Below are 25393 nucleotides of genomic sequence, written 5' to 3'. Positions count from 1 at the left end.
CTAACTATCTGATATAAACTAGCTATCTAACTATCTGATATAAACTAGCTATCTAACTATCTGATATAAACTAACTATCTAACTATCTGATATAAACTAGCTATCTAACTATCTGATATAAACTAACTATCTAACTATCTGATATAAACTAGCTATCTAACTATCTGATATAAACTATCTAACTATCTGATATAAACTAGCTATCTAACTATCTGATATAAACTAGCTATCTAACTATCTGATATAAACTAACCCTAAACTCGATTTTGTTATTATTTTTTTTTTGTTTATTTAGGAAAAAACGATTTGTTTCGGTTCAAATTCGGTAGAATCACCCTCATTTTTACATTAAAAAAATAAACAAATTGGATAGTTGGAATCAGTAGATGAACTCAGTATCGATTAGGTGGAAACGGATGTTCATACAATGTAATTTATTGAAATAAATTTCGATAAATACACAACGCTCCACCCTAACTTTGGAAAGTTGCCTTGATGAAATGGATAAGGACGTGGAATGACGACTTGGTTCCATAATACCACATTCACCTTTGAATTTTGGTAACCTTTCATACAGTCTCTCCTTAAAATGCTCGATTCTAGAAAGAATAACGAATACGAATACCACCACGAAAATTAAAACGTCGTACCGTGTTCAATCATACGAATTTACATTTGAACTCCACGAGAGGCACACTCGGCGTTTCTCTGATATACACGATGAGCACTGTGTACCATTGCGTTAAACTCTGCACCGCTTATTAACATTTCTATTTTTATTTTGTTATTTCTATAAATTTTAAGTGAAAAATAAAGTAAAACGTCGTATTCGTTTTTATTTGATGTCAAGCGTGAATGAAGACCCCAATGATAATATTGTATAACCTTTTATAAAAATAAATGTTTTTTTATTTAAATGCAGGTTAAGAATGTATATGGTAATCGGAGTCTATTTCCAAAACTATTGTAGTTTATCGAGGCTCAATTAACATTTGCATTTCGTGATTTTATGATTGTTTGTTTTTGTTTTACGGCATATCAACCCTTTTCAGGTTATTTAATGCCGAATCCAGTGACTTTGAAGGACAATTTTTTAATAGAGTATATATATTTTTTTCAAGTCGGTTTCTATTTAACCCATAGTTGGGACCCTAACAGGTACTATCAGTCTGAGTCAGAGTGGACCTGGGAGCAATGGCAATTAAAGGGTGTCTTCACACTCCCCAAAGCCCGCAAGCTGGAGCCTCACCATCGGATATAGTTTAAGGTCATATCCAGGACCAAACTCGAGTTTTTCCCTCATTTGGGCTCAACAGTTAGACATTTCCGAACTCTTTTTTTTTTGTTTTTACAAAGGCGTCACCACCATCAAGACCGGGAGACCACTCGAGGATAAGGGTTAATGAGTGTACAGTAGTCAATCAGAAAATATCGTAGTAATCGTTAATAGTGGAAATTTGGTTAATTGGATTACTTAAGGGGACGGCTCATCAAGAATTTATTTACATTGAACTTGAAGACGACCATATTGTAGGAAGCTGGAAAGCAGGAAAAGAGAACAGAGTTCGACAGGCGTTCAATTTTAAGAAAGAAGCTTTGTTCATGGAATCTACGTTTAGGTTTAGGCACATATAAAGAGTGGGTGAAATTATTGATAGTAGTTTCCGATAGACGAGTGGGCAATCTCCAAAAATACCGTTAGGGCTTACAACATGGCCGCCAGAAGAGTCACGTGATCCGGTTGATCCAAAACATGAATCGCCGTATTACGAAACCGGAAAACGCAGTACCACTTGTTTGTTCTGAATAAAATACTTTTTATAAACACTGTTTTAACTAAAAACAACCTAAGATTGTTTCTCAAAGTTTGCCTATTTTTATAACAACATTATATCAACAAAAAATTAAATACAAACAAATTGTGATTGTTTGTCAAAGTTTGCCTTCAAGGCTGCGTTTTCCATTTGCACGATTCATGTTTTGGATCAACCGGATCACGTGACTCTTCTGGCGGCCATGTTGTAAGCCCTAACGGTATTTTTGGAGATTACCGACGAGTGTTTTTCATTAAAGTTTAGCGAGCGGAGGGGCAATAGATTGGAACTTAAACGAGCACTTGCCATTAAAATAACGAGAAAACAGAAACAGGCTCGCAACGTCTGTTCTGTGGGAAAGAGTTTGCAGGTAAGAGAAAAGGTCATCCCCCACTAGGCTATGAAGTCTATTTTAAACTCTGTCAAGGCAGGATAAGCTACTTCTAACAGCTCCTCTCCAGACCGGGTAACAGTACTCCATCCTTTGACGTACTTGGTTCTTATACAGGTAGAGAATTGCATCAGCAGTGAGATATCTACTGGATCGATAGAATTATCCCATCATTTTCCAGCGACCTTGGAAACAGATTTGATGTACGTGTTCCATTTCAGATCAGGAGTAACGGTCAAGCCCAGGAGCTTGTCAAAATATGGAGCCTCCTCAAGATGAGAGCCATTCATTTCAATTGATTCCAGATGGGGATCAGAACGTTGATGATGTAAAGACAGAAGTTTGGTTTTAGATGTATTAAAAGTAACCAGCCACTTCTTTCCCATTGTACCACATGTTCAAGATCAGAGGAGAGAGAATCAGAGAGAACTTGGTCATTAACGGTCTTTGATGTACTGCCATAGATGGTCGTGTCGTCAGCATAAATGTCTACGAATTCGAAACTCTGACGAACCGACCGAAACGAGTACTCTGCCACATGAGCAAACGTGCCACACATTTCGTGATTTTAACACTTAATATATTTTAATGAATATTCTTATTTTGATAATCATATTTTCAGAATATTGTATAATAGTAAAACATTATTGAATCCAGTCTATAAGTCACTCCGTCAGTCTGTCTGTCGATCTGTCCGTAACACTTTTGTGCTTGGCCTTTTTGGTTAAGATCAAAAGTCTGTTCTTAGCTTTTTAAGCTTTTCTTGGCCTTTTGGCCAAGACAAAAGTGTAACAACATTTCGAGGAGCGTTTTACTCAGCAGCCCGACCTTCCGGTCCTTGAGTTTAGCGACTATTTGGCCGACTCTCCCCATCTTGATGCGGCTAGAGTGGCTAGTTGCGAGGGCCGGGTGACAGAGTGGGAGGTCTTTATGGCGCTGAAGCAGGTCAGTTGTGACAGATCGCCGGGACTCGATGGTCTGCCATACGAACTGTATTTGAGGCTGTCACCCATGTTTCTGCCTCTTCTGACGGATGTGTTCAACCATTGGTTTGCTCAGGGATCCATCCCAGGGTAGGTAACCAAGGGAGTGATCACATTGCTGAGGAAAGGTGATGGGCATGGTGGGGAAGAGTTAGACGACTACAGGCCCATAACTCTGCTTAACACAGAGTTGAAGATTTTGGCCAAGGTCCTGTCGAATCGCCTACAGATTGTTATCGATGAGTTGGTTGAACCGGAACAGAACTATGCTGTGGAGGGGAGATCGATTCAGAACAACTTGCACCTGATCCGCACGATCCTAGAGGGAGGATCAATATAGATCAGTCCAAAGCATTCGATAGGGTCGACCATCGTTTCCTGGCATCTGTCTTGGAGACCGCTGGTTTTAAACTGGACTTCTGCAAGTGGATCTCCATGATGTATCGACAGCCCACGGCTGTCATGCAAGTCAACAGAAAGCGCTCGAAACCCTTTGTTATCCTTCGGTCGGTTCGTCAGGGTTGTGTGCTGTCGCCCCTGCTTTACATCCTGGCCTTGGAGCCTCTGCTCTGCAAGCTGAGACGTGGGGAGGCAAATTCGACCCTGTGCGGAATGGCTCTGCCTGGTAGTTCGGCTGCAAAGGTATCTGCGTTCGCCGATGATGTCACGGTCTTCGTCTCGAGCTTCAGAGACATCGAGATCGTGTCGGAGGTGCTTGCACAATATGAAAGAATCATGGGGGCTAGAATAAACCACAGTAAGTCGGTAGGACTGCGGTTGGGCGCCTGAAGTGGCAATGCAAACCTCCCGGCGCTCTTCAGCTGGACGGATAGCCTGGTTCGGATCCTCAGCGTGTGGTTCGGACCGGGTCTCCAGTTTGATAAGAATTGGTCGGAGGTAGGGTCAAAGGTGGAGGCTGTGGTCAATGCGTGGCTTCGTAGGAAACTTTCCTTAAAAGGGTAGAGCTGAGGCGTGTGCCACATACTATTCCCTCTGCCTGCACAACACCTAACAGCTCTTGTCGAACTCTTGTCTTAGCTTCTTTGGGACAGAGGAAGACACTGGGTGAGCAGACAGGTCTGTATTCAACGTCGTTGTGAGGGAGGTTTGGGAATGCCGGACTTAAAGTGTCATCGAGACGCCGAGAGGCTGGCCTTCCTTAGCCACTACCTTCAAGATGATAAACTGTGGCACCCCGCGATCACTGCTGCCTTTCCCGACCTCATTCTCGACCCCGCTATCGAGAGTCGTTGCAGGCCGCAGGGAGATTCAACCTTCCTTAAAGAGTGCCAAGCCACGCTAAAACGACTACCAGGGTCCAGCGACCTTGTGACTGCATCCCGTAGAGAACTCCACAGGGATCTAGTAAGGGGGGGGCACCGCCGACTCGTTATTCAACCCAGCTTGAAGGAAATCAAATCAAACACTAACACACACCCGCCCTCACCGCCAATTTTTTTCCCTGTTTAGGACTTAACCCCTCCCCCCTCCATTTAGAGGCTGCCCACGAAACCCTGCTTCCTTTACAAACCAGAATGAAACGTGTGGTCTAGCATTTCAGATAGGGTTGGGAGGGCCTTACTAACCAGGGGGGGTCCCCCATGTCCCTCGACACAAATTAAATTTTATTAATATTGTTATCTTTTTCGTATTTTTTGATATAAACAAAAAATGTTTTAAAATTGGGTTTAAGTAGGACTCCCCCTCCCACCACATGAATACAAATTTAAAGAGGTAACCATGATAAAAGAAGCTGGCCGAGAGAAAAATCATTTAAAATTTACAACAGAGATGAGATGGATCAACCAACCTCACCATCCCCCTTTTTGAGTTGGCCTTGTGCCTAAGTTTTTTGTTCATTTTCCCAACTCTATTTTTTCCTATGAATAAAAACTTTTATATCTCAAAGTGTAGTATCTGTTCCGGCAGATATTGCAAGCAAAGACCATATGTGGAGGAAACCCCACATATAAGACCTTGGTCAATGTAGGGGCAAACCTTCATACCAATTGTCGCCATCCAGCTCCCTACTCCTCGGGGAGTTGGTCCCTATTTCCCCTTCACTCCTCACATTAAAAACTGGCCTTGTGCCTAATTTGCTCGGTGGGGGAGCAAATAAATACCCTTTTCTTGGCCTTTTGACCAAGATCAAAGTGTAGTATCTGTTCTTACTACATGTTGTACTTATGTTTGTAACTTTGTGATATAAAGTGGGGGATAATTTTTCTGTATTAATTTAATGTAAAATGATCACCCACTTTACAACCAGTCAGTTTCCAAAGCACGCCTGCGTCTTGCTTTTTACAGTTCCTCTCGCTCCGACATGTACTTAAAACTCTGTCCACGTGCTTTAAAGGTCTCTTGCATCACGATGAGGCCACATAGCCCTCTAATGACGATACGTTTATTTTTTTCGGTCGCATACCTTGTAGTTTCTTTTTCTTTCTTTTTTGCCCCCGCTCTAACATTAAAGCTGCCTTCAGGGGTGCCAGCAACCACTACAAAAGAATAATAAAAAATGCAAGAGAGCTATATGCTCAGTCCGTTAAATCCAAAGTAGCTGAGCAGCGGCTTGGTTCCCACCAGTTTTGGCAAATAGGAAACAGGATCCTGAACAGAAGTGTGCGTTCTATCCCAACCATTATCAATGGACCAGAGGTCATCTCTTCAGCATCAGACAAGGTCAAACTATTTGCCAAGAACTTTGCAGCTAATTCTACCCTATGCGACGAAGGCCACCAACTCCCCGTATTTCCTCCTCTAACAGACTCTGCAACATACAAATATCTGTGCATGATGTCACCAAGCTAATCAAGAACCTTGATTCCAGTAAAGCAACTGGCTCTGACGACATTCCAATCATTGTGCTGAAAAAGATTCAACTAGAACTTGCCCCCATACTTACAAAACTCTTTAAGCGTTGCCTTAAAGAGAAGTGCTTCCCAACACCCTGGAAAACCTCATCAGTATGCCCTGTATTTAAGAATTCAGGTGATAAGCCATCTCCCTCTCAGTACAGACTAATAAGTCTCCTGTGTGTCATGAGTAAGTTGCTGGAATCCATATTAAATAGAGAAGTAATCAACCACCTCAACAGAAATAACCTTAGTGACCTGCAATATGGTTTCCGCTCTGCTAGATCTACAGCAGATGTGCTAGCTGTTATATCTCATAGGATTAGCGAATCTCTTAACAAAGGCTTCCTATCTAGGGCAATTGCTCTTGACATATCAAAGGCCTTCGATAAGGTATGGCATAAGGGCCTACTTCACAAGATTTCCAGCTACAGTATAACTGGAAATGTTTTCTCGATCATTAAATCATTTCTCTCTGATAGGCTCATAAGAGTAGTGGTTGATGAGCAGAAATCAGAGGCCCTCAATATTAATGCTGGAGTCCCTCAGAGGTCCATCCTAGGCCCAACTCTCTTCCTGATATACATCAATGATCTCCCAAAACACATACTGAAATCCTCCGTTGACATATATGCTGATGATACGACTATCTATGGCAACACATCAAAGGCCGTAAATGACAATGTTCTCACTAATTTTCTCTCCTCTGATCTTGAGCGCGTGGTACAGTGGCGGGGGAGGTGGCTGGTTACTTTTAATGCATCTCTAACCAAGCTCCTATCTTTACATCATCAACGCTCTGATCCCCATCTGGCATCAATTGAAATGGGTAGCTCTCGTCTAGGGGAAGCTCCATGTTTTGATAAACTTCTGGATTTGACCTTTACTTCTGACCTGAAATGGAATATGTACATCAAGTCAGTTGCCAAGATCGCTGGAAAAATGGTAGGATCCTTCTACCGCCCCAGAAGATATCTCACCCCTGATGCAATTCTCTATCTATATAAAATCCAAGTACGTCTAAGCATGGAGTACTGCTGCCACATCTGGGCAGGAGCTGCTGAAAACAGCCTATCCTGCCTTGACAGAGTACAAATTAGGCTTCGTGGCCTAGTGGGTGATGCCCTTTTCTCTTCCCTGCAACCTCTCTCCCACAGGAGAGACGTTGCGAGCCTGTCTTTGTTTTACCGTTACTACCAGGTGCTCGTCTGAACTCCAATCTCTGGTCCCCTCACCAATCTTTCACGATAAACACCCGCCTAGCTGAAACCACTGTCAAAAATTTTCCCCATTCCTTATCTGTGCCAAAATCAAAACGTAGATTCCATGAACAAAGCTTATTCCTTAGAAGTGTAGTCCTGTGGAACTCTGTTCCGGTTGCCTGTTTCCCACCTTACTACAACTTGGATGTCTTCAAGTCCAATGTAAACAAATTCCTGATGAACCGCCTCCTTAAGTAAGACACTATCAAATCTCCAACACTAACGTACTGTACACACAATAACCCTTATCCCCGAGTGGCTTCCGGGCCTTGATAAGTGGTGACTACCTTGTAAAAAAAAAACAAAAAAAAACGTCACATCGCACACCGGCTTGGTCATTTGCAAATATGTCGAAATGCTGCTGCTGCTGCTGCTGCTGCTGTTATATTACGTGTCAACTGTTTCGTTACATGTCTTCCGATGCGAAAAAAGAATTTAAAACAATCTATTAAACCCTGGGCCGAGGTAATAGAAAAAAAAATAAAATAGTGAATAAAAAATCTAAATAAAATGTTTAATACTCAGTTTATTCAAATTTTACATTATCGATATTATTTTTAATTGGAATTCGTTATTGAGATGAGTATTATTTATTTATTTATTGCGGACTATTATCCTTATCTCTTTTTTTTTTTTTAAAGTTGTTGTTTCACGACGTTTCGGTCAACTATTTCTCTGACCTTCATCTCAATAATGAATTCCAATTAAAAATAATATATATATATACCATTCGGTACGGATCCGACCATAGAAAATCAGATAATAAAGCATGAATTTATAAGGCCAAAAAATTCAACCTTGATCGTGGCGCAGTTGAAAGAGACGTTGAATCTCTACGGTTCCAGGTGAGAATTGTCTGAAGATAGCGGTTTCAATCCTACCCAAATCCGACCAGAGGCTTACTTGATCAAAAACGTGGTGAAACAACAACAGCTATGGATGGCAGTAATTGCTGAGATGCAGTTAGGAAATTCGAACTTACTACCCTGTCGCGGTTACCACCTGACGAAAACCAGAGGAATAGTTAACTTAATAAAAAAGATGAGGATAATAGTCCGCAAGGAATAAAAAAAACAATTAGTTTTACATTATCATTTATCTTGTTCTCCTCCCATCCAACGTGAGCAATTTGTTTATTCAATGAATACTGATTACAACTATGCTTCAAACTAAGCTACTTCATTCGTAAAACGAATCCTTGTAACCTCTATCACTAACTTTCATGACCTTTTTTTTTATCTCTGATACCTAAATTACTTTCTATCACCGGGAAATCTTATTAATTGACCAAATTTTCTCGGCGGCGTTCATATCGCTTATGAACAAATTGTGGGCTATCCGCATCCTCTATTTCTGTATCCGAGGATTGTAAGTACCTTAAATGCAACCGCTGCGTCTTTTTCCCATTAAAGTTTCAGTTTTAAAATTTAAGAATAGTGTCTTACTTGACCGCCAAGCAATTTTCTTTCCTAATTTTTGAATTAAAGATAACTGTAAAGATTAATATCTGTGTGTCGATATTAGATTTATAAGAGTCCAAGTAACAAAATACCGAAAAATAAAAAAAACACCAGAGAATTTAAAAACTTATCAAATAAAAACATTTATAAGTCATTCAGCATATCCATTGTGAAGAATTGGACATGCCTTTTTTAAATTTTAAAACTGAAAAAAAAAAAAAAAAAAAAAAAAAAAAAAAACGAGAGACATTTAGTATACTCGACTGGGAATCGGACATTACTTGAACAACCCATATTCAAATTTAGAAATATATATGTTCAAGTTAAATGGCTATCTAAATTCCTATATAAAACCAAATAAACTATTTGCTACATTAAATAAGCATGATATTATTTCCTATATAATACTGTATAATTTTATCTTTAACATTAAATGATAATATTTTTCTTAAATAATTTCTCCGTTTCAAAAAAGTGAATTTATGTTTGTTTTATGCCATTAAACATTCTAAGTAATTTAGGTATGAGAAAGTTGCAAGCAAAATTGATTGGCGATCAAGTAAGACACTATTCTTAAATCGTAAACTAAAACTTTAATGAGAAAAAATACGCAGCGGTTGCATTTAAGGTACTTACAATCCTCGGATACAGAAATAGAGGATGCGGATAACCCACAATTTGTTCGTAAGCGATATGAACGCCGCCGAGAAAATTTAGTCAAATAATAAGATTTCCCGGTGATAGAAAGTAATTTAGATGTCAAAGATGAAAGGGACATGATAGTTAGTGATGGAGGTTACAAGGATTCGTTTTATGAACGAAGTAGCTTAGTTTGAAGTATATTAGTAAAGAAATAAGAATTTATAAGCTGTAGGCGTTATATATACGAAGACATACTGGTATTTTTATTCATTTTTTCGATTAGACAAAACAAATATTAATTGAAAACCATTGAATGCATGGGGTTTTTTTTTTTTAGAAAGTTTTAACACATTTACTGAATTCAGATAAATGTAAAAAAAAATTATGACAACGTTAAGTAGAGGTTTATTTTATTGCAAAATATACATTTTCTTAGCTAAGAAAATATAAATAATTAAATTTTGATAAAAAAAATTTCAAATTTTTCAATTTTCGTAACAAAATTAAAACTTTTTAAATTAAATTAAAACACGTTTTTGTAATGAATGAATGAAATCCCTCGACGACAAAATTCTAGGAATAAAGTTCAAAATTTTCTTCAGGATATTTTATAAAACAGATGACAAGTGGTTCCAACATCCAGAAGTGGTAGTGGAAAATGAAGTTAATATTCTCTTGGATTTTATGATTCAGTGTGATAAAGAGATAATTTACAGGAAACCAGATATTGTAATTGTGAATAAAAAGACAAACGAATGCCAAATTATTGATGTGACTGGCCAGAACGATATCAACAGCAAAGAATGAGTAGCTCAGAAACTGGGGGTAAATATTGCTCGGTTCTGGTATAAGATAACTTCTATGGTGTCAATCATCATATGCGCGCTTGGTCCAATTCTAGATAGTCTTGAGAAACAGTTGAATTTTTTGGGAATTCAATAAAACATCATCGCACTCCAGAAATCGATGCTGATTGGCACAGCAAACATCCTACACTTTCCATCTAATTGACCTTTTGATAACAGTTGCATCACTCTTGTAGACTATTTATACTTCAATGTATATCTGTTCTATTTTTAGGTCATTCTTGAATAATGCGTCCAACTTAAAAACGTCCCGAGACGAATGAAATATTTTTTGAAAGAAGTTGAATCGAAATACATTTTGTCATTCTTAATATAGATCGCGTGTGGTGCCGAATGACTTAAGAATAATCATGTAATATTCAACAAAGGCAAAGCTGAAAACCTGAATTTTGATCTGTTTTTTTTTTTTTTATATACACTTACTATTTTACAACATTTTCATAACTCCCGTGAACTGCTCCGTGGCAATAATGTATATTTGGATGCTCTATCCGTTGCGATGTGTCTTTTCTGCCTCCTAGGCAGTAAGTCTGCTTTTCATGCATCTGGCTTTCGTTTTACAAGCCTTCTCGGCTAATTTTTGCTCTCGGGATAAACCGGGCACACGTTCCATAACTGTTTACTTACGTTATAAAATCTCACGTTGTGCATGGATTAAAATGTGAACCGTGAGGATAGGTCAACATTAAACAAGTACTAAATTCACAAAAAACAATCTTGTGTACAAGAGAGTAAACTATGTTTTTATTACGTCATTCGGTCTCACTTCTGAGGTCAACAGTCGATTTATTCACCGCTTCCCACTTTGCCAGGTCATTTCATGGCAGAGTTGTTTTAATCTGCTTGGTCGGTTTCTAGATGATTCACGATCAAAACCCAAACGCACAAGAAAATGTTTCCCCGAAAAATAAATAAGTAAAATTATATAATAAACCTTTGGATGACCTTACTCGAACCTATTAGGTGGAGCGAAAGGATTGAAACCCTTTTCAATGATAGAGGTTCGACTTTACGATAATTCTATGAAAGATTTTAAATTAAAAAAAAAAAAATAAATAAATAAAAAAATCTAAAAATGTTATACTAAAAATAAAATAACTAGCAGGCCGCCGGACATAAAATATGTTCAAATATGATATTTTAATTAATGCAGATTGCGTATTTATTATATTATATTAGACCTAATATATAGTAATGATTTAAAAAAGTTTTAAAAAAAAATTGACCCGTGCGCTTCCACCGAGAATCGAAACCAAAACTTTTAGCTTACGATTTACTTTTTTCTTTGACGTTAATGTCTGACATATGAAGGCATGTTTGCTGCAAGGCTAAAAATTAAAACATGAACCAATAGTTATTACGTTACGCATATATATTCGTAATGCCCTGGCATTTCCCCCCCACACACACACTTTTGCACAATTTTCCACGGCTAAAACCCAAATATAAAATTTTGCATGGGTTCGAATATCCTATATATTAAGTTTGATGTCTGTAGAAAAAAAACTGATAGGAGTTTGGTAGGAAAATTTTTATATATATATATATATATATATATATATATTATATAATGAAGCAGATTTCATTTATTTCCATCATATTCCCTTTTGGCAATGGTTTCAACCATTTGTTTGATTAAAAATTCGATAATATGCGTAAACGCTTACTTTCTTAAGTGGTCTTATGATTTTTACCAGGACTTAGTGTATCTATTGCAAATTTCATACAAATCTAAGATATTTTGTGCAGAAATTCATCCGATAAATATCAAACGTATCTACTACTAGCGGGGGGTACCCCGGGTGTTTTGAGGTGTGGTTTTGAATAAATAAAAACAAAAGAATAAAAAATCGTTGCTCGTGTGTTTTTTTCCGGGTGAGGTGGGGGGGGAGAGAGTTTAAAAAGTTTTGCTTGGTAAGTAGGAAGGATTGAACCCGGATTCTTCAGGCGAAGTTGGAAAATAAAAGACTAGATAATCAGACGCACAGATAACTACTGCAAAGTTGAGCAATTGTAAATGGCCATAAACTTCAAGCAAAGTTTTAATGTTTACTAATGTTTTAACTGCTGCATTACTTCTGGTTCAGCTTGAATATATGCTCAGATGTGGTGTCATTCTCTTCTGGCACACAAAAAAAAATGGAAAGAGCTGTAAATGCGGAGTAATCGTCATCGAATTGGTAATATATAGTTTAGTATTAGCCCTGGCAAGGTATACGGACTTCCAAGGGTCGAAGTTTACAGGGAATATCAAATTCACGAACGGTTCCCAGCCGCATGGACATCTCGGCCACGTGATAGTGATGTTCATCCATCTTCTACTGACCAGGTTTCATGTCGCTTACATCGGTGATTGAACACGACCCGGTGTTTCAACGCGCGCAATTATGCGAAAGGTTAATTCTGTGTTGGTTGTTCGCTATCGATGTTTTTAATATGGAATACCAATAGATCTCAACTAAAAAAAAAAAAAAAAAAAAAAAATTGCAGATACAAAATAACAGGTTTTAAAAATGTGATAATAGTAAAAACTATAAAGTTATTTTAAAATTGTACACTCGTTTGTCATTGTACATGTGTCTTCAGGTTTCCAGACTTCTTTTTGTACAAGCTTTTAAAATTGTCGTAGACTTGAAAATTCAGTAGGTTATTGCTTATGTTGTCTTATGCATCTAATAAAACGACTGATAAAGTTGGCGAACCTGAACGAGAATCTATCCTCCCTATGTATTAGTGTTCCACCAATTATAATCTGAAAATATTGAGAAAAAAAAAAACAAAAAAAAAACAAACGAAAATCGTTCTTAACATGAGGAGATTAGGTGTGTTTACTCCTAAATCCGTTCTAAGAGTGGGTGATTCTTGTTCAGGTCCGCCACCAATTTGTATGATTTCAGGTTCAAATGAACAGCTGCAGCACGAATTGGAATACACCCTACTAAAGCCTGATTGTCACAACTGGTTAATTTCAAAAAGAAAATTTGGACGTGAGGACATTTCAAAAAAACGATACGCAATAAAATTCTTCTGGATTAGCTTATATATATATATATATGGTCAGATGTGACATTCTCTTGTGGCACAGAAAGAGGAGAGAGTTGCTGTAGAGTCGACAAGTTATAGATTTTGTCTTAATCATTTGCTATCGATTTCCACAACACAGTATAATAATAGCTCTCCACTCTTATAAATATTTGTAGTAAATAAACGATTGCGAATCGAAAAATAAAAGCGTTTTTTTTTGTTTTTAAATTTTGTAGATGAGGAGTGATTATTTGTATTGTGATTCAAACTTATTTCAGATGTATCTTGCCGAACTCGGAAATATGCACATAATCTTTTAATTTAATCTTCGGGATAAACTCTTCTGAAGGTTGAAGGTTCAAGCGTCAGCCTAGGCGACACTTAAAATACAATTGCGAATAACTTCTACCAAGTCATGGCTGAGAGAATTAGAACACGCTACCCTCGTGGGATTAAATTAAGAGTTCTTTTCGAAATTCCGTGTAATTCCCCGAGTCTGACAAGATACAACTGAAGAATATCGGAGGTTACATCGACCGAAACGCTGTGCAAATAACACTCAATATAAAAATGTTCGAAAGAAACCGAATAACAAAAAAATAAAATATCTAAAAAAAAAATTGATAAAAGTTCAAAATATAAAAAGGTTTAAAATACGTAAAAGGTTGTGAATACTGAAAATGTTTTTTTGTTTTTGTTTTTGTCCCCCCCCGCCCCAGATACATATCGACCTTATGCATTTATATATGAAAAACAAAAGTGCTGACCGTTGGAGTTTAGTTACGTAGACCTATTAAGTGGAACTAGACTGTTAAAAATTGATTTAATAATAGAGGTGCGAGTTTACGATCGGCGTTAAATCGCGGGGAACTTTGTTGAATGACTGCAGCAACGTATATTTCACAGGGGGTTGGAAAAAGACCCCTTCTTAATCTAAAAAATAAAAAGTTATTACTATTAGACGATACAAAATATGTGCACTACGTATGTAGGATTATATGTGAAATAAGTCTCTGGGGTTTTCTTGGTGCGTCCACAGAAAAGGCGCCAACAAGAATTGTATTACAACGTAAGTCTTAAGTTTTATTCTTAAAACTAAAAATATTTCCATTAAATAAACGATTCCGAATAAAAAACTAAAATGTGATAATACTATGTGTGTTTATGTGTACACTCATGTGTAAAATATATTTGTTTTTGTAGTGCATAAAAATCATTGCTTTAATCATAGAGGTGCGACTTTACGATCGGCATTAAATGACTGGGAACTTCGTTGAATGATGTCATTGTATTTTCGCAAAAGGCTTGCACAGCCAAACACTGCAGCGACGTGTATTTCACAGGTGTTCGCAAAAGATCCCTTCTTCTTAATCGACAAGGGAGACAGTATTCAACGTATTTAACCGCGCGGAAATCGAAACCGCGATCGATTATTGAACTGATCAGATTCAACGATACGTTTGCAGTTTCGACCAGATCATGGAGTACAGTTTTTCCTAGGCTGTCGAAGCTGTTAACGTTAGCCTTGTGGGCAAGGAAGAAAGGTTCGATCAGAGATTCATGATCAAATGCACACTTCTGGAGAAGACATTTCTGGTAAGGACCTCGAAGATCTAACTTTATCAGACGCGTTATCGGGCCGGAAAAACAGTTTATATTTCCTGGAAATTTGCAGCGTATCTGATGGATATAATCGAGAATTGCGGGCATTAAGAAGTTTATCTTAAAGTCAGGAACGTTTTGTTCTTGCGCTTTCATCCAAACTAATCGAGTTTTAACTTGTTCTACATAATTTGCAAGCAGATCTAATATTTCCAACCCATGCGATATTTTCATATTATCAAACGTGAAGAAGAGTTTCATTAACATACAGCCGTGAAATAACATTCGAAAAAACCGTGTATCCTCCATTGATTCTATTTTTTTAAAGAAAAACTTGCATAAACTTATATATACCCCAGCTTTCCTGACTTTGCACGCGGCAAGAGTATAGATATACGCCGTATATACAGAGAATTCCGACATTGAATCTAAAAACAATAATGGCGGAATATCGTCGGCGTTAAACAAATTAATAACTTCGTTTAATTTTCCTGCTTGATATGGAATTGCAAACATTCGAGTACTGATTGTTTTTCGACGGAGTATTAACGCTTCCTCCCAAAATTCGCGCGCTCCTTGCGTATAAGTGACGTGGTACTCGCAGCTGTGCATCTCATGAACCCTAGCGATCTCTTCGGTCGTATAAGAGCCCTTCTCGATTACTTTTTCTACAACATGCTGCCGGTAAAACTTCACTGCAATATACAGTGCATCGGTGCCTGCATCCCAGCTTAATCTGACCTGCGTCTCTTCGAGGTCGAGCAAAAAGTTGATCAAGTCACTCATTCCGTAATCAAACGCCAAAATCAAGCACGTCACACCAAATCGGTCTGCCAGGTTCACATCCGCGCCTGCTGACACGAGTAACTTAAACAATTCTAAATTGTCCATGGCAACCATTAAGCAAGTCCTTCCCATCGAGCTTTGAATATTCAGGTTTGCCCCTTTACTTATTAATATTTCCACTATTTTTAACCTATCAATAATACACGCATAATAGAGCGCCGTTATTTCATTCGAGGTGAAGACAATTTCTGTATCGGCGTGATAATCCAAAAGCGTTTTAACAAGTATCGGAGAATCGACGAGGGTCGCAGCAGCGAGACAAGTTAATTTTTCTCCCTGAATCAAACCGAGGCTGTTCGCATCAGCGCCGCAGTGTTGTAAAAAGTATGTAGCGACTACAAAGAGTCCATTTCTTACTGCATGGAAAAGTAGCGACGATTCTTGGTGTTGGATGGCGACGATAAAGCGTTTTTGTTCAGAAGGATATGACCTGAGAATTGCAAGGATTTCCGCTTGTTGGTAGGATTCGATAAACTTAACAATCTTTTGGGAAATATTCCAAAGGCTCATCATGGATTCTGGAAAAAAAAAGTGAGAAAGCGAACTTTTGAATTTCGAAATGAAAAAAAAAAAAAGCATTTTATTATGGATTATCGTCTTTGTTTTACGATAGAAAAGGAAGAATATCATGATTTGGAATGCATGACATGAAAGAATTCAAATAGAAAATAAGAGCGAGAAAAACATGAGAAAATAGATGGTTTGAGAGAAAGGGGGAGGAAGAATGAAAAACAAAGGAAAAATAAGACGTGATGGAAAAGGAGGAAAAGCAAAGAGGAAGGAACGGCAAGTGGGGGAGAAGGAAAAGGAGCAAGTATAAAGTGTTGTGGGGAAACGCCAGAATTATTGAGAGTCGTACACACACACACACACACACACACACACACACACACTGTTGATTTGTTTTGAAGATTTGTCATCGGGATTGGTTGGTTGGTTGTTTTACGGCATATCAACCCTTTTCGGGTTATTTAATGCCGAATCCAAAGATTTTGAAGAAAAATTTTTTTTAATAGAATATATGTGTTGTTTTCAGGTCGGTTTCTATTTAACCCATAGTTGGGACCCTAACAGGTACTACCACTCCGGGTCAGAGTGGACCTGGGAGCAATGGTAATTAAAGGGTGGCTCCACACTCCCCAGAGCCCACAAACTGGGGCCTCACCACTGGATATAGTTTAAGGTCATATCCAGGACCCCCATTGAGGACTTTTACTCTCTGCAGGGGGGGGGGGGGCAGTCGGCGTATTCTAATGCCCCACCGACAGGGCCTTGTCATTAGGAAGCATAACATTGAAAAGCATGTCCAAAAACCTTGGAATTCATTCTTCAGCTGACCAAGTTTTCGAAAATGTAAACAACCACTTGGAATGTGGCTTTAATTTGACAATTGTGACGATGCGTCATTATACACAAATGAACGCACGTTAAACAAATAAAGGGAAAAGACAGCGGAGGAAACCGACCAGGCCATCAGTCGTCAACAAGCCACCTGCCACTTCACATCTCTCTCTTCCTTTCTCTGTAGCATACTGTGAAAGTATTGTTAAGAGAATAAATTTGCAATTTTTTTTTTTATATACCCAAAATCGACAGTGTTATATATATTCGCCGCGCATTTTGTTACACGATTTGTGTAGTAAATAGACGACACGATAAAAACGATGAAAGTACAACAAAGCCTAACACAGAGTAAAAGAAGGGGAAGAGGACAAAAAGAAAAGATAGAAAGAGGGAAACCACAAGCGTTCACGCAATGACAATGCAGTCTACATTGCACTGTAGAGAATCTACTGTTGATTTTATAAGATTATCTGTAAATAATGGTTTCACTTAAAGTTAAAAATGCGAAAGTCAAGTATCATGGTTAAATTATACTCTAAACAGAAACATTCATTTCGAACGCGCCCCTGTTTTATTAGAAGACTCTATAATTTGTTAGAATTGGATCCCAGTGGATGTACACTAGAAGGAATTGGGTCTGTTTTATTCAATTAATTTCATTAAAAAAAAAAAAACAAAAAAAAACGGTTTGTTCCGAGTCACAGGTCCTTGCGTATTCCGGACCCTGTCAGTGAGGCATTAGAATACAGCGACTATCCCCCCCCCCCTGCAGAGAGTAAAAGTCGCTCGAGGGGGGTCCTGGATATGACCTTAAACTATATCCAGTGGTGAGACCCCAGCTTCTGGGCTTTGAGGAGTGTGGAGCCACCCTTTAATTACCATTGCTCCCAGGTCCACTCTGACCCGGAGTGGTAGTACCTGTTAGGGTTCCAACTATGGGTTAAATAGAAACCAACGTTAAAACAACAAATATATTCTATTAAAAATATTTTCTTCAAAATCTTTGGATTCGGCATTAAATAACCCGAAAAGGGTTGATATGCCGTAAAACAAAAACAACCAACCAACCAACCTTGCGTATTCCAGAGTTCGGCAGATACGTTCTCCGAATTCGATAATTACACCTGAAGATAGGTTACATCGACCGAAATATTGTGAAAATGACATTAAGATGATAACAGTGATCGGAAAAATTCCAATACAATTTTAAAGTTGACATTTTAAAATCATTTATTCTTGAAAAGACAAAGAATCGGTTTCCTTTAATTAAATACATTGGGAAAAAGTTCCGGGATATTCCGCTAATAATCCGAACAGACGCCTTTAGTTCTGACATTTTCTGGATAGTCAAAAAGTATAAGTACTCCCGAGATACACGTAAGAATTAAGTATCGACAAAATTAGTTTTTACGCAGTCTAGAGTTTCAAATTATCCAGAGTCATTCCCGGAAAAGGTAGAAACGGTTTACGATTTGAAAGCTACTATTTCTTTGAAAGATTGGAATTTTTGCGTTTTAATTAGATAATTCGAACCGTGCATGCTTGTGTCGTCTGCTATTTTAGATTTCGTCGTGTCTTTCAAACAATCCCAGGCTATACCTTCTGAGAAGTTAGTTTATTGCTAATCGACTGAGGTGTCCCTACACCAGAATGCTGAGGGAGTTGCGCAGACATTTTTCTGTAGACCATTGTGTAATAACCTGATCTTGTGTCAAACCTCTTCCACATGAAAAATAAATCTCATCTTAATTCAACAAATCCAAATATTTTTTGGACAAGGAAAATAAATAAGCTTCCTTCTAACTAATGCAAAGATAGCGTGCTATTTTTTTTAAATAATATTGTCTAGTTAAAGTTTTACGCTATATTTGTTTATTAAATTGTTAGGTGAAAGTACAGAAAAGTTACAAGACACCCTCTTTATATGTTAAACATGGAGTTTCAAGTAATAGCATTATTTTAGCACAGTACCTTCTCTGCATAAGTAACTTTTTTCTATGTAAATAAAATGTGTGAAAATATTTAACCGATTAACTCTTGAACCACTGGTCACACTGAAATTAAGAAATAGTGATCGTACACAAAGAATGGTTTATAACGATGAAAAATCAATCTTTAGATAGATGAATAATTCATATAGGAATATGTTGATAAGTTGGAATGCAAAATGTTCATTTCAACTTGCCGACATATTTTTATTACTTAGGTTGATATTCAAGGTGAAGATTTGGAACAGATTCCTTAAAAACTGAAGTCTGGATATTCATAGTGTATAAATACTCACATCGCACATGTAAGGAATAGGGGGTATTTAGCAAATTGACCAACAAACGACATATTACAAATAAATGACACCATAGCTAAGAAAAGAATTTTATACCTACCTGGCTCATTTGTTTGTTTTCAAGTAGCTTTTATTGCTTTTTATTTAATCTAAAAAAAAAAAAAAAAAAAAAATGCAGCGGATAAAAAAAACAAAAATAGCATCTTTTTTGGAAAGCAAAACTAGTTTTGCATTTTTTTACGATAGTACTCAGCCTTCCCCATGTTAAGAACGGCTTTCGAGGTGGGCGTGTTTATTCCGAAAGCAGTTCTTAACATGGGGAGGTTGAGCGTGTTTATTCCGAAAGCCGTTCTTAACATGGGGAGGTTGAGGTATTTATACCCAACAGTAGATTTAGGAGTGTGAAAATATTTAACCAATAACCTCTTGGTCACATAACACTGAAATTAAGAAAAAGGAATAGTACACAAACAATGGTTTATAACGAGTAAAATTATTTTTTAGATTGATGAATAATGCATATAGAAATATGTCGACAAGTTGAAATGCAAAATGTTCATTTCAACTTGCCGACATATTTCTATTGTTTTGGTTGATATTCAAGGTGAAGATTTGGAACGGACTTCTTAAAAACTGAAATCCTCTGGATGCCCAAACATAAATACTCACATGGTACATGTAAGAAATAGGTATCCACAAAATAAATTTTTACACAGCCAATAATGCGGATCAGAGCATCCAGAGTAAGTTCCGGAAAAGGTAGAAACTGTTTACGATTTGGAAGTCATTTCTTTTGAATTTTTGTTCAATTTTTTGAGCGACTAAAAATTTGTATAATCCTTCGCCAGACTCAATCGATCGCATTTTTATTAACTTCCGCTATTTTTTTTCGTGCCTTCCAAATATTTCCTTAATCCCAGAAGTCATTTTAAAGAAAAATTTAAATCCAAAATTAATTTTTAAATGTCAAATATATAACATTTAATCTAAGTTTATTTCAATATCTCAAAATAAAATATAGGTACTTATGCACTTTTGTTACCGTGCTGAAATAACATTTAGAAAGATATTCTTAACATGGCGAGGGGAGTGCTTGCTAATTAATTTCTACTTTCACTTAATATAAAATATATCGTAAAACTGAATTTAACTTGAAAATACTATTTTAAAAATTACGCGGTAACAAGAGTGCATAAGCACCAAACAGAATATAAATAGACTTGCGCAGAATAGCGCACCACGACTTGAACCGAATTCCAGAGTTCCGGCGAAAACTACAGACATAGCAAAAATAGATTATAAATTGATGAATCTATTATATAAATCTCGCTTGTCTATTTCAATGTATGTCTGCCTAAACTTGCGACAGAGGCGACGGATTTTCACAAGATCAGTATCGGACGACAAATATCGAGAGATTTGTTAAAAACGTTAATTCCATCACCCTCAACTGGGCAGTTTTCTACAAGAAGGGGTCGCTTTTTTTCGCCGATATTTTTCGAAAGTCATCTCCCTTTCGACCGAGAAGCCTGAATTTCAACCTTCGGCATTGGTGATGGACACAATGGCAAAGATGTCACATTTTTTCTTTCACGTTCTATTCCTCCTTCGCGGTTCGGGTTCGAGCCTGCCTGCCACCACCTTTTTTTTTTGCTCAACATACACCTCCAAACACCCGGGCAATGCCGAGCACCCAGACTAGTATGAAATAAGGTAATTACAGACATTTTAATAAAAGTAAAACAATTTTAAATCGTAAACTGCTTCGGCCATCATATACGAATAAAAATGTTTGCTTGATTCTTTTTTTTTTTTTTTTTTTGCGATTTCAAATCATAAACTACTTCGGCCAGATTTAGTCAAATGACACAAAATCGGTTCGACAGCGTTTTTGTTTCTATCGCATTAAACAATAGTCCTGTTTATACCAAAGAAGTCCAACCTCCCACGCTTTATTTTCTCTGGAATGAAGTTTGCTTTATTGCCGGAGACGATCCTACCGAAGAATGACGACTGGCTTGCTCAGGCAATATTGTAAACCAGAGTGCACTTCAACAAGTGCGTTGGCTTTTTTTTTTTTGTTTAGAAATCTCACTTGAGCTTGTGTCTAACCTTATCCACATAAGGTATAAAAACATACGAATGCAAAATCAGGTTAGTTTTTTTTTTTTGTATCCTCCCCTTTTTTCTGACAAAGTAAATTAAATAGATTTATTTAATGCTAAGAAAAATATTAAACCCATTTTCAATCGAGGTAGGAGTGTTTGAAATCCTAGTTTTTAAAAACACGAATTATTACCTTCTTCTGAACAAACAAGAACAATTAGTTTTCGCTTTATAAATTCTCTGTTGCTGCCAAAAAAATGTGAGTTCTGGTAGTCAAGTTATTATATAAAACTTCGTTATTTTGTCAACAATCGACACCGACTCTACGTATTGAAATAAATACTTTGTGTACACATTCGTCATAAAATCGTAAATTACTTCATTAATGACAAAATTCTAGATTCCAAATTTGAAGATATTGACCATGAAATTTGGAATATGAGAATTTTGTCGCTTTGTTATCTGGTCGGTAGTTACATAGAGCTTAATAAATTAAAGGACTGGTATAAAGAAAAGTTTAAATATAATTGAATAAACATTCATGAGTGGGATGCTTATTAAATTGGTGTGCTCTCTCTCTCTCTATATATATATATATATATATATATAGAGAGAGAGAGCACACCAATTTAATCGTTCATTATTTTACGGTGGTTCTAAATAAAATTATATCTTAATAATATACGACACTAAACGTAATTTTAAGAAACATTTAAATAAAATATTAGTTTTTAGCGGTTTCATATAAGGAAAATTAAGTCGAACATTCAAAGTTTAGATATAAAATGGATTTAAAAAATTAATACGATTTACATTAAATGACGTCACTTTAAAAAAAAAAAGTGTTTTAAGTATTTTAGTTGAAATTGAAGGTTCATTTTTATTCCGTTATGAATGAATTTTAAACTGAAATTTTAGATCGCCATGTTGATTACAAATCTTTCCAGCAGTACAGTATGACATTAATAAGACCAAACTTTCTTAAAAATCATCAGATTTTACATGACTTTCTTTAACCTTGCATCTGACACTAATTCGGGGTGACAACAGGAAGAAAATCTGGCTACTTGGTTTATATTCTTTAACTTTTTGCGATGGCTCGGCCATTGTTTGGATTGTTCAACTTTTCGAAACCATTAAAACTCAATTGCATCCTTTTATTATCCACAATATCATATTACAGCAACATTTTGCTGACTGATGAAATAAAATATCGTATTTAATTGGGAAAAAAAGTCTTTACAATTGAACAAATCATATTAAGAAACATTTGGTAAAATCCATTGAAAGCGGTCGGTGGTTCTATGAGAAAATAAAGCTGTGTACGCATTATAAATGTTTCTTTTCTGTGTCTTAACGTTATACATTAGTACATCAGGGGTCATTTCGAGTTAAAAGTTTATTTACTGCACCCATCTGGACTAGAGAAAATCATGATTTAAATGTGTATGTGTCGTCTAAATAACTAACGATAATTCTCTGATATGGCCGACAAGACGGGTGATCAAAAAGTCGGATCGAGCGTACGCGTACCGGAAAACGAAATGAGACTAACGAAATGAGACCAAATTGACAATTGGCCTTTTTTTTTTTTTTTTTTTTTTTTTGCTTGAAATTTGCGCTTTTCAGATTAATTTGTTATGTTTTATTTTCTTGGTGGATAATTTTTTTTTTTTTGCCCGTTTTTTTTTTTTGCCCGTCTTGAATAAAAAAAAATAACTCGACTGTAAATAAAATTCAATTTCGTTAGTCTCATTTCGTTTTCCGGTACGCTGTACGCTCGATCTTACTTTTTGATCACCCGTCTGGTCGGCCATATCAGAGAATTATCGTTAGTTATTTAGACGAGACATACACATTTAAATCATGATTTTCTCTAGTCCAGATGAGTGCAGTAAATAAACTTTTAACTCGAAATGACCCCTAATGTACTAATGTATAACGTAAGACACAGAAAAGAAACATTTATAATGCGTACACAGCTTTATTTTCGCATAGAACCACCGACCGCTTTCAATGGATTTTACCAAACATTTATATCGAAAATTATTTTTTTATCTAGCTCTCAATTAAAAATAAAATTAAGTTTAACTTTGATTTAGAATTGAAATTGAATCTTATTTACCTGTAATGACGTCACGTCTTCCTGCATACAAAAAAAAAAGTGTTCCCCCGTGTTTCCGGTTTGAAAAGAATTTCCAATGGCCACTTTTAAGTTTACCGGTACAACATTTTTATGGCTAATCACAGTTCCGCACAAAATAAAACATTTCTAAATTATAATACAGAAAATTAATATCCAAAAGTTTTCGATATTTTTATTGGATATGTTTTATATAAAGGATTTACTATTTAAAGAGATCGCTAATGTCAAATTATTTTTTTAAATTTCTTCTTCGTGCCTATAAACGCTAGAAAAAGACTTGGTGTTGTTCGGGATTGGATTAGAAACAATATGTCACTTTCCATCTAGCAAAGGTTTTATACTTCAAGTTTAATATTTTCAAATATTTATTTACGATGTTTGGTTTGGTTGTTTTGTTTTACGGCATATCAACCCATTTCAAGTTCAATCATTGTAGCAAAGGTTTTATACTTCAAGTTCAATATTTTCAAATATTTATTCACGATGTTTGGTTTGGTTGTTTTGTTTTACGGCATATCAACCCATTTCAACTTCAATTATTGTACCTATTTACTATGCCTCCCCACGGGACAGAGTTAGACACCAGGGTCGTTTTTTTAACGTGGAGAAAAGGTACAAAAATAAAAATTGTCTCAGTCGTGAAGGATTTCTCCTCCACCGAAAGAGAACAAGAAAATGAAGTGCAGCATCTGAAGAACAGATTGTATTTATTTGCTCCCCCACCGAGCAAATTAGGCACAAGGCCAATTTTTAATGTGAGGAGTGAAGGGAGGGGGAAGGGAAAAGGGGACCAGCTCCCGAGAGGTAGGAAATGGGAGCTGGTTAAAGGTCAGGCATGTGGGGCCGCCCCCACATCTGGTCTCTGCCAGTCATAGCTAGTCATGGCTAGTCATAGCTTGCAGCATCTGAAGAACAGATACTACACTTTGATCTTGTTTATATATTTATTGAGAAAGAAAAAATTGAACATAAAAAACGTACAAAAAATTCAATTCAACAAAATTAGGCACAAGGCCCTACAAGAAATTGGGAGGGGGAGGGTACAGGGTCTTTTTGACTATGTAACAGATGAGACTTTGAAGTCTTACTCTTGACTGGCAACATTTACCAAAATACCTCAATCACTCTGTGGATCCTAATCTAACTAATAACCCCAGCGTTCAATGTAAAATTTAACTATGTACAATTTGTATATTCATTTCTGTATGTTGTGTGTGCATTTTTTTTTTGTGTGTGTGTGTGTGTGTATGTGTGAGAAAATAAAGTTCGATTTCATTAGAAAGAGTTCTTGAATTAATTGGCATAGGCCAAGAATCAATTATTGTAGCAAAGGTTTTATACTTCAAGTTCAATATTTTCAAATATTTATTTACGATGTTTGGTTTGGTTGTTTTGTTTTACGGCATATCAACCCATTTCAACTTCAATTATTGTAGCAAAAGTTCTATACTTCAAGTTCAATATTTTCAAATATTTATTCACGATGTTTGGTTTGGTTGTTTTGTTTTACGGCATATCAACCCATTTCAACTTCAATTATTGTAGCAAAGGTTTTATACTTCAAGTTCAATATTTTCAAATATTTATTCATGATGTTTGGTTTGGTTGTTTTTACGGCATATCAACCCATTTCAACTTCAATTATTGTAGCAAAGGTTTTATACTTCAAGTTCAATATTTTCAAATATTTATTTACGATGTTTGGTTTGGTTGGTTTGTTTTACGGCATATCAACCCATTTCATGTTCAATTATTGTAGCAAAGGTTT

At 36.5% G+C, this 25393-nt stretch overlaps 1 protein-coding gene and 1 pseudogene across 1 annotated transcript; one reads left to right on the top strand and one right to left on the bottom strand.

The window, feature by feature from the left end:
* The first annotated feature begins 5309 nt into the window (after positions 1–5309).
* Positions 5310–5447, top strand: LOC145247026 (U2 spliceosomal RNA; annotated as a pseudogene).
* A 7714-nt stretch (positions 5448–13161) lies between these two features.
* LOC145246878 (uncharacterized) lies at positions 13162–23671 on the bottom strand. Its single transcript, XM_080108741.1, has 2 exons — positions 23605–23671; positions 13162–16263 (listed from the first exon to the last, which is right to left on the bottom strand). The coding sequence occupies exon 2, from the start codon at positions 16256–16258 to the stop codon at positions 14519–14521; it is 1740 nt and encodes a 579-aa protein (XP_079964867.1). The 5' UTR covers positions 16259–16263; positions 23605–23671; the 3' UTR covers positions 13162–14518.
* Between the last annotated feature and the right edge of the window lie 1722 nt (positions 23672–25393).

Source organism: Euprymna scolopes, chromosome 24, assembly GCF_053919585.1.
Source record: "Euprymna scolopes isolate OS-2025 chromosome 24, ASM5391958v1, whole genome shotgun sequence".
In the NCBI taxonomy this organism is placed as follows: domain Eukaryota; kingdom Metazoa; phylum Mollusca; class Cephalopoda; order Sepiida; family Sepiolidae; genus Euprymna; species Euprymna scolopes.
Note: the sequence above shows the minus strand (reverse complement) of the source record. Positions and strands in the feature narration are given on the sequence as shown.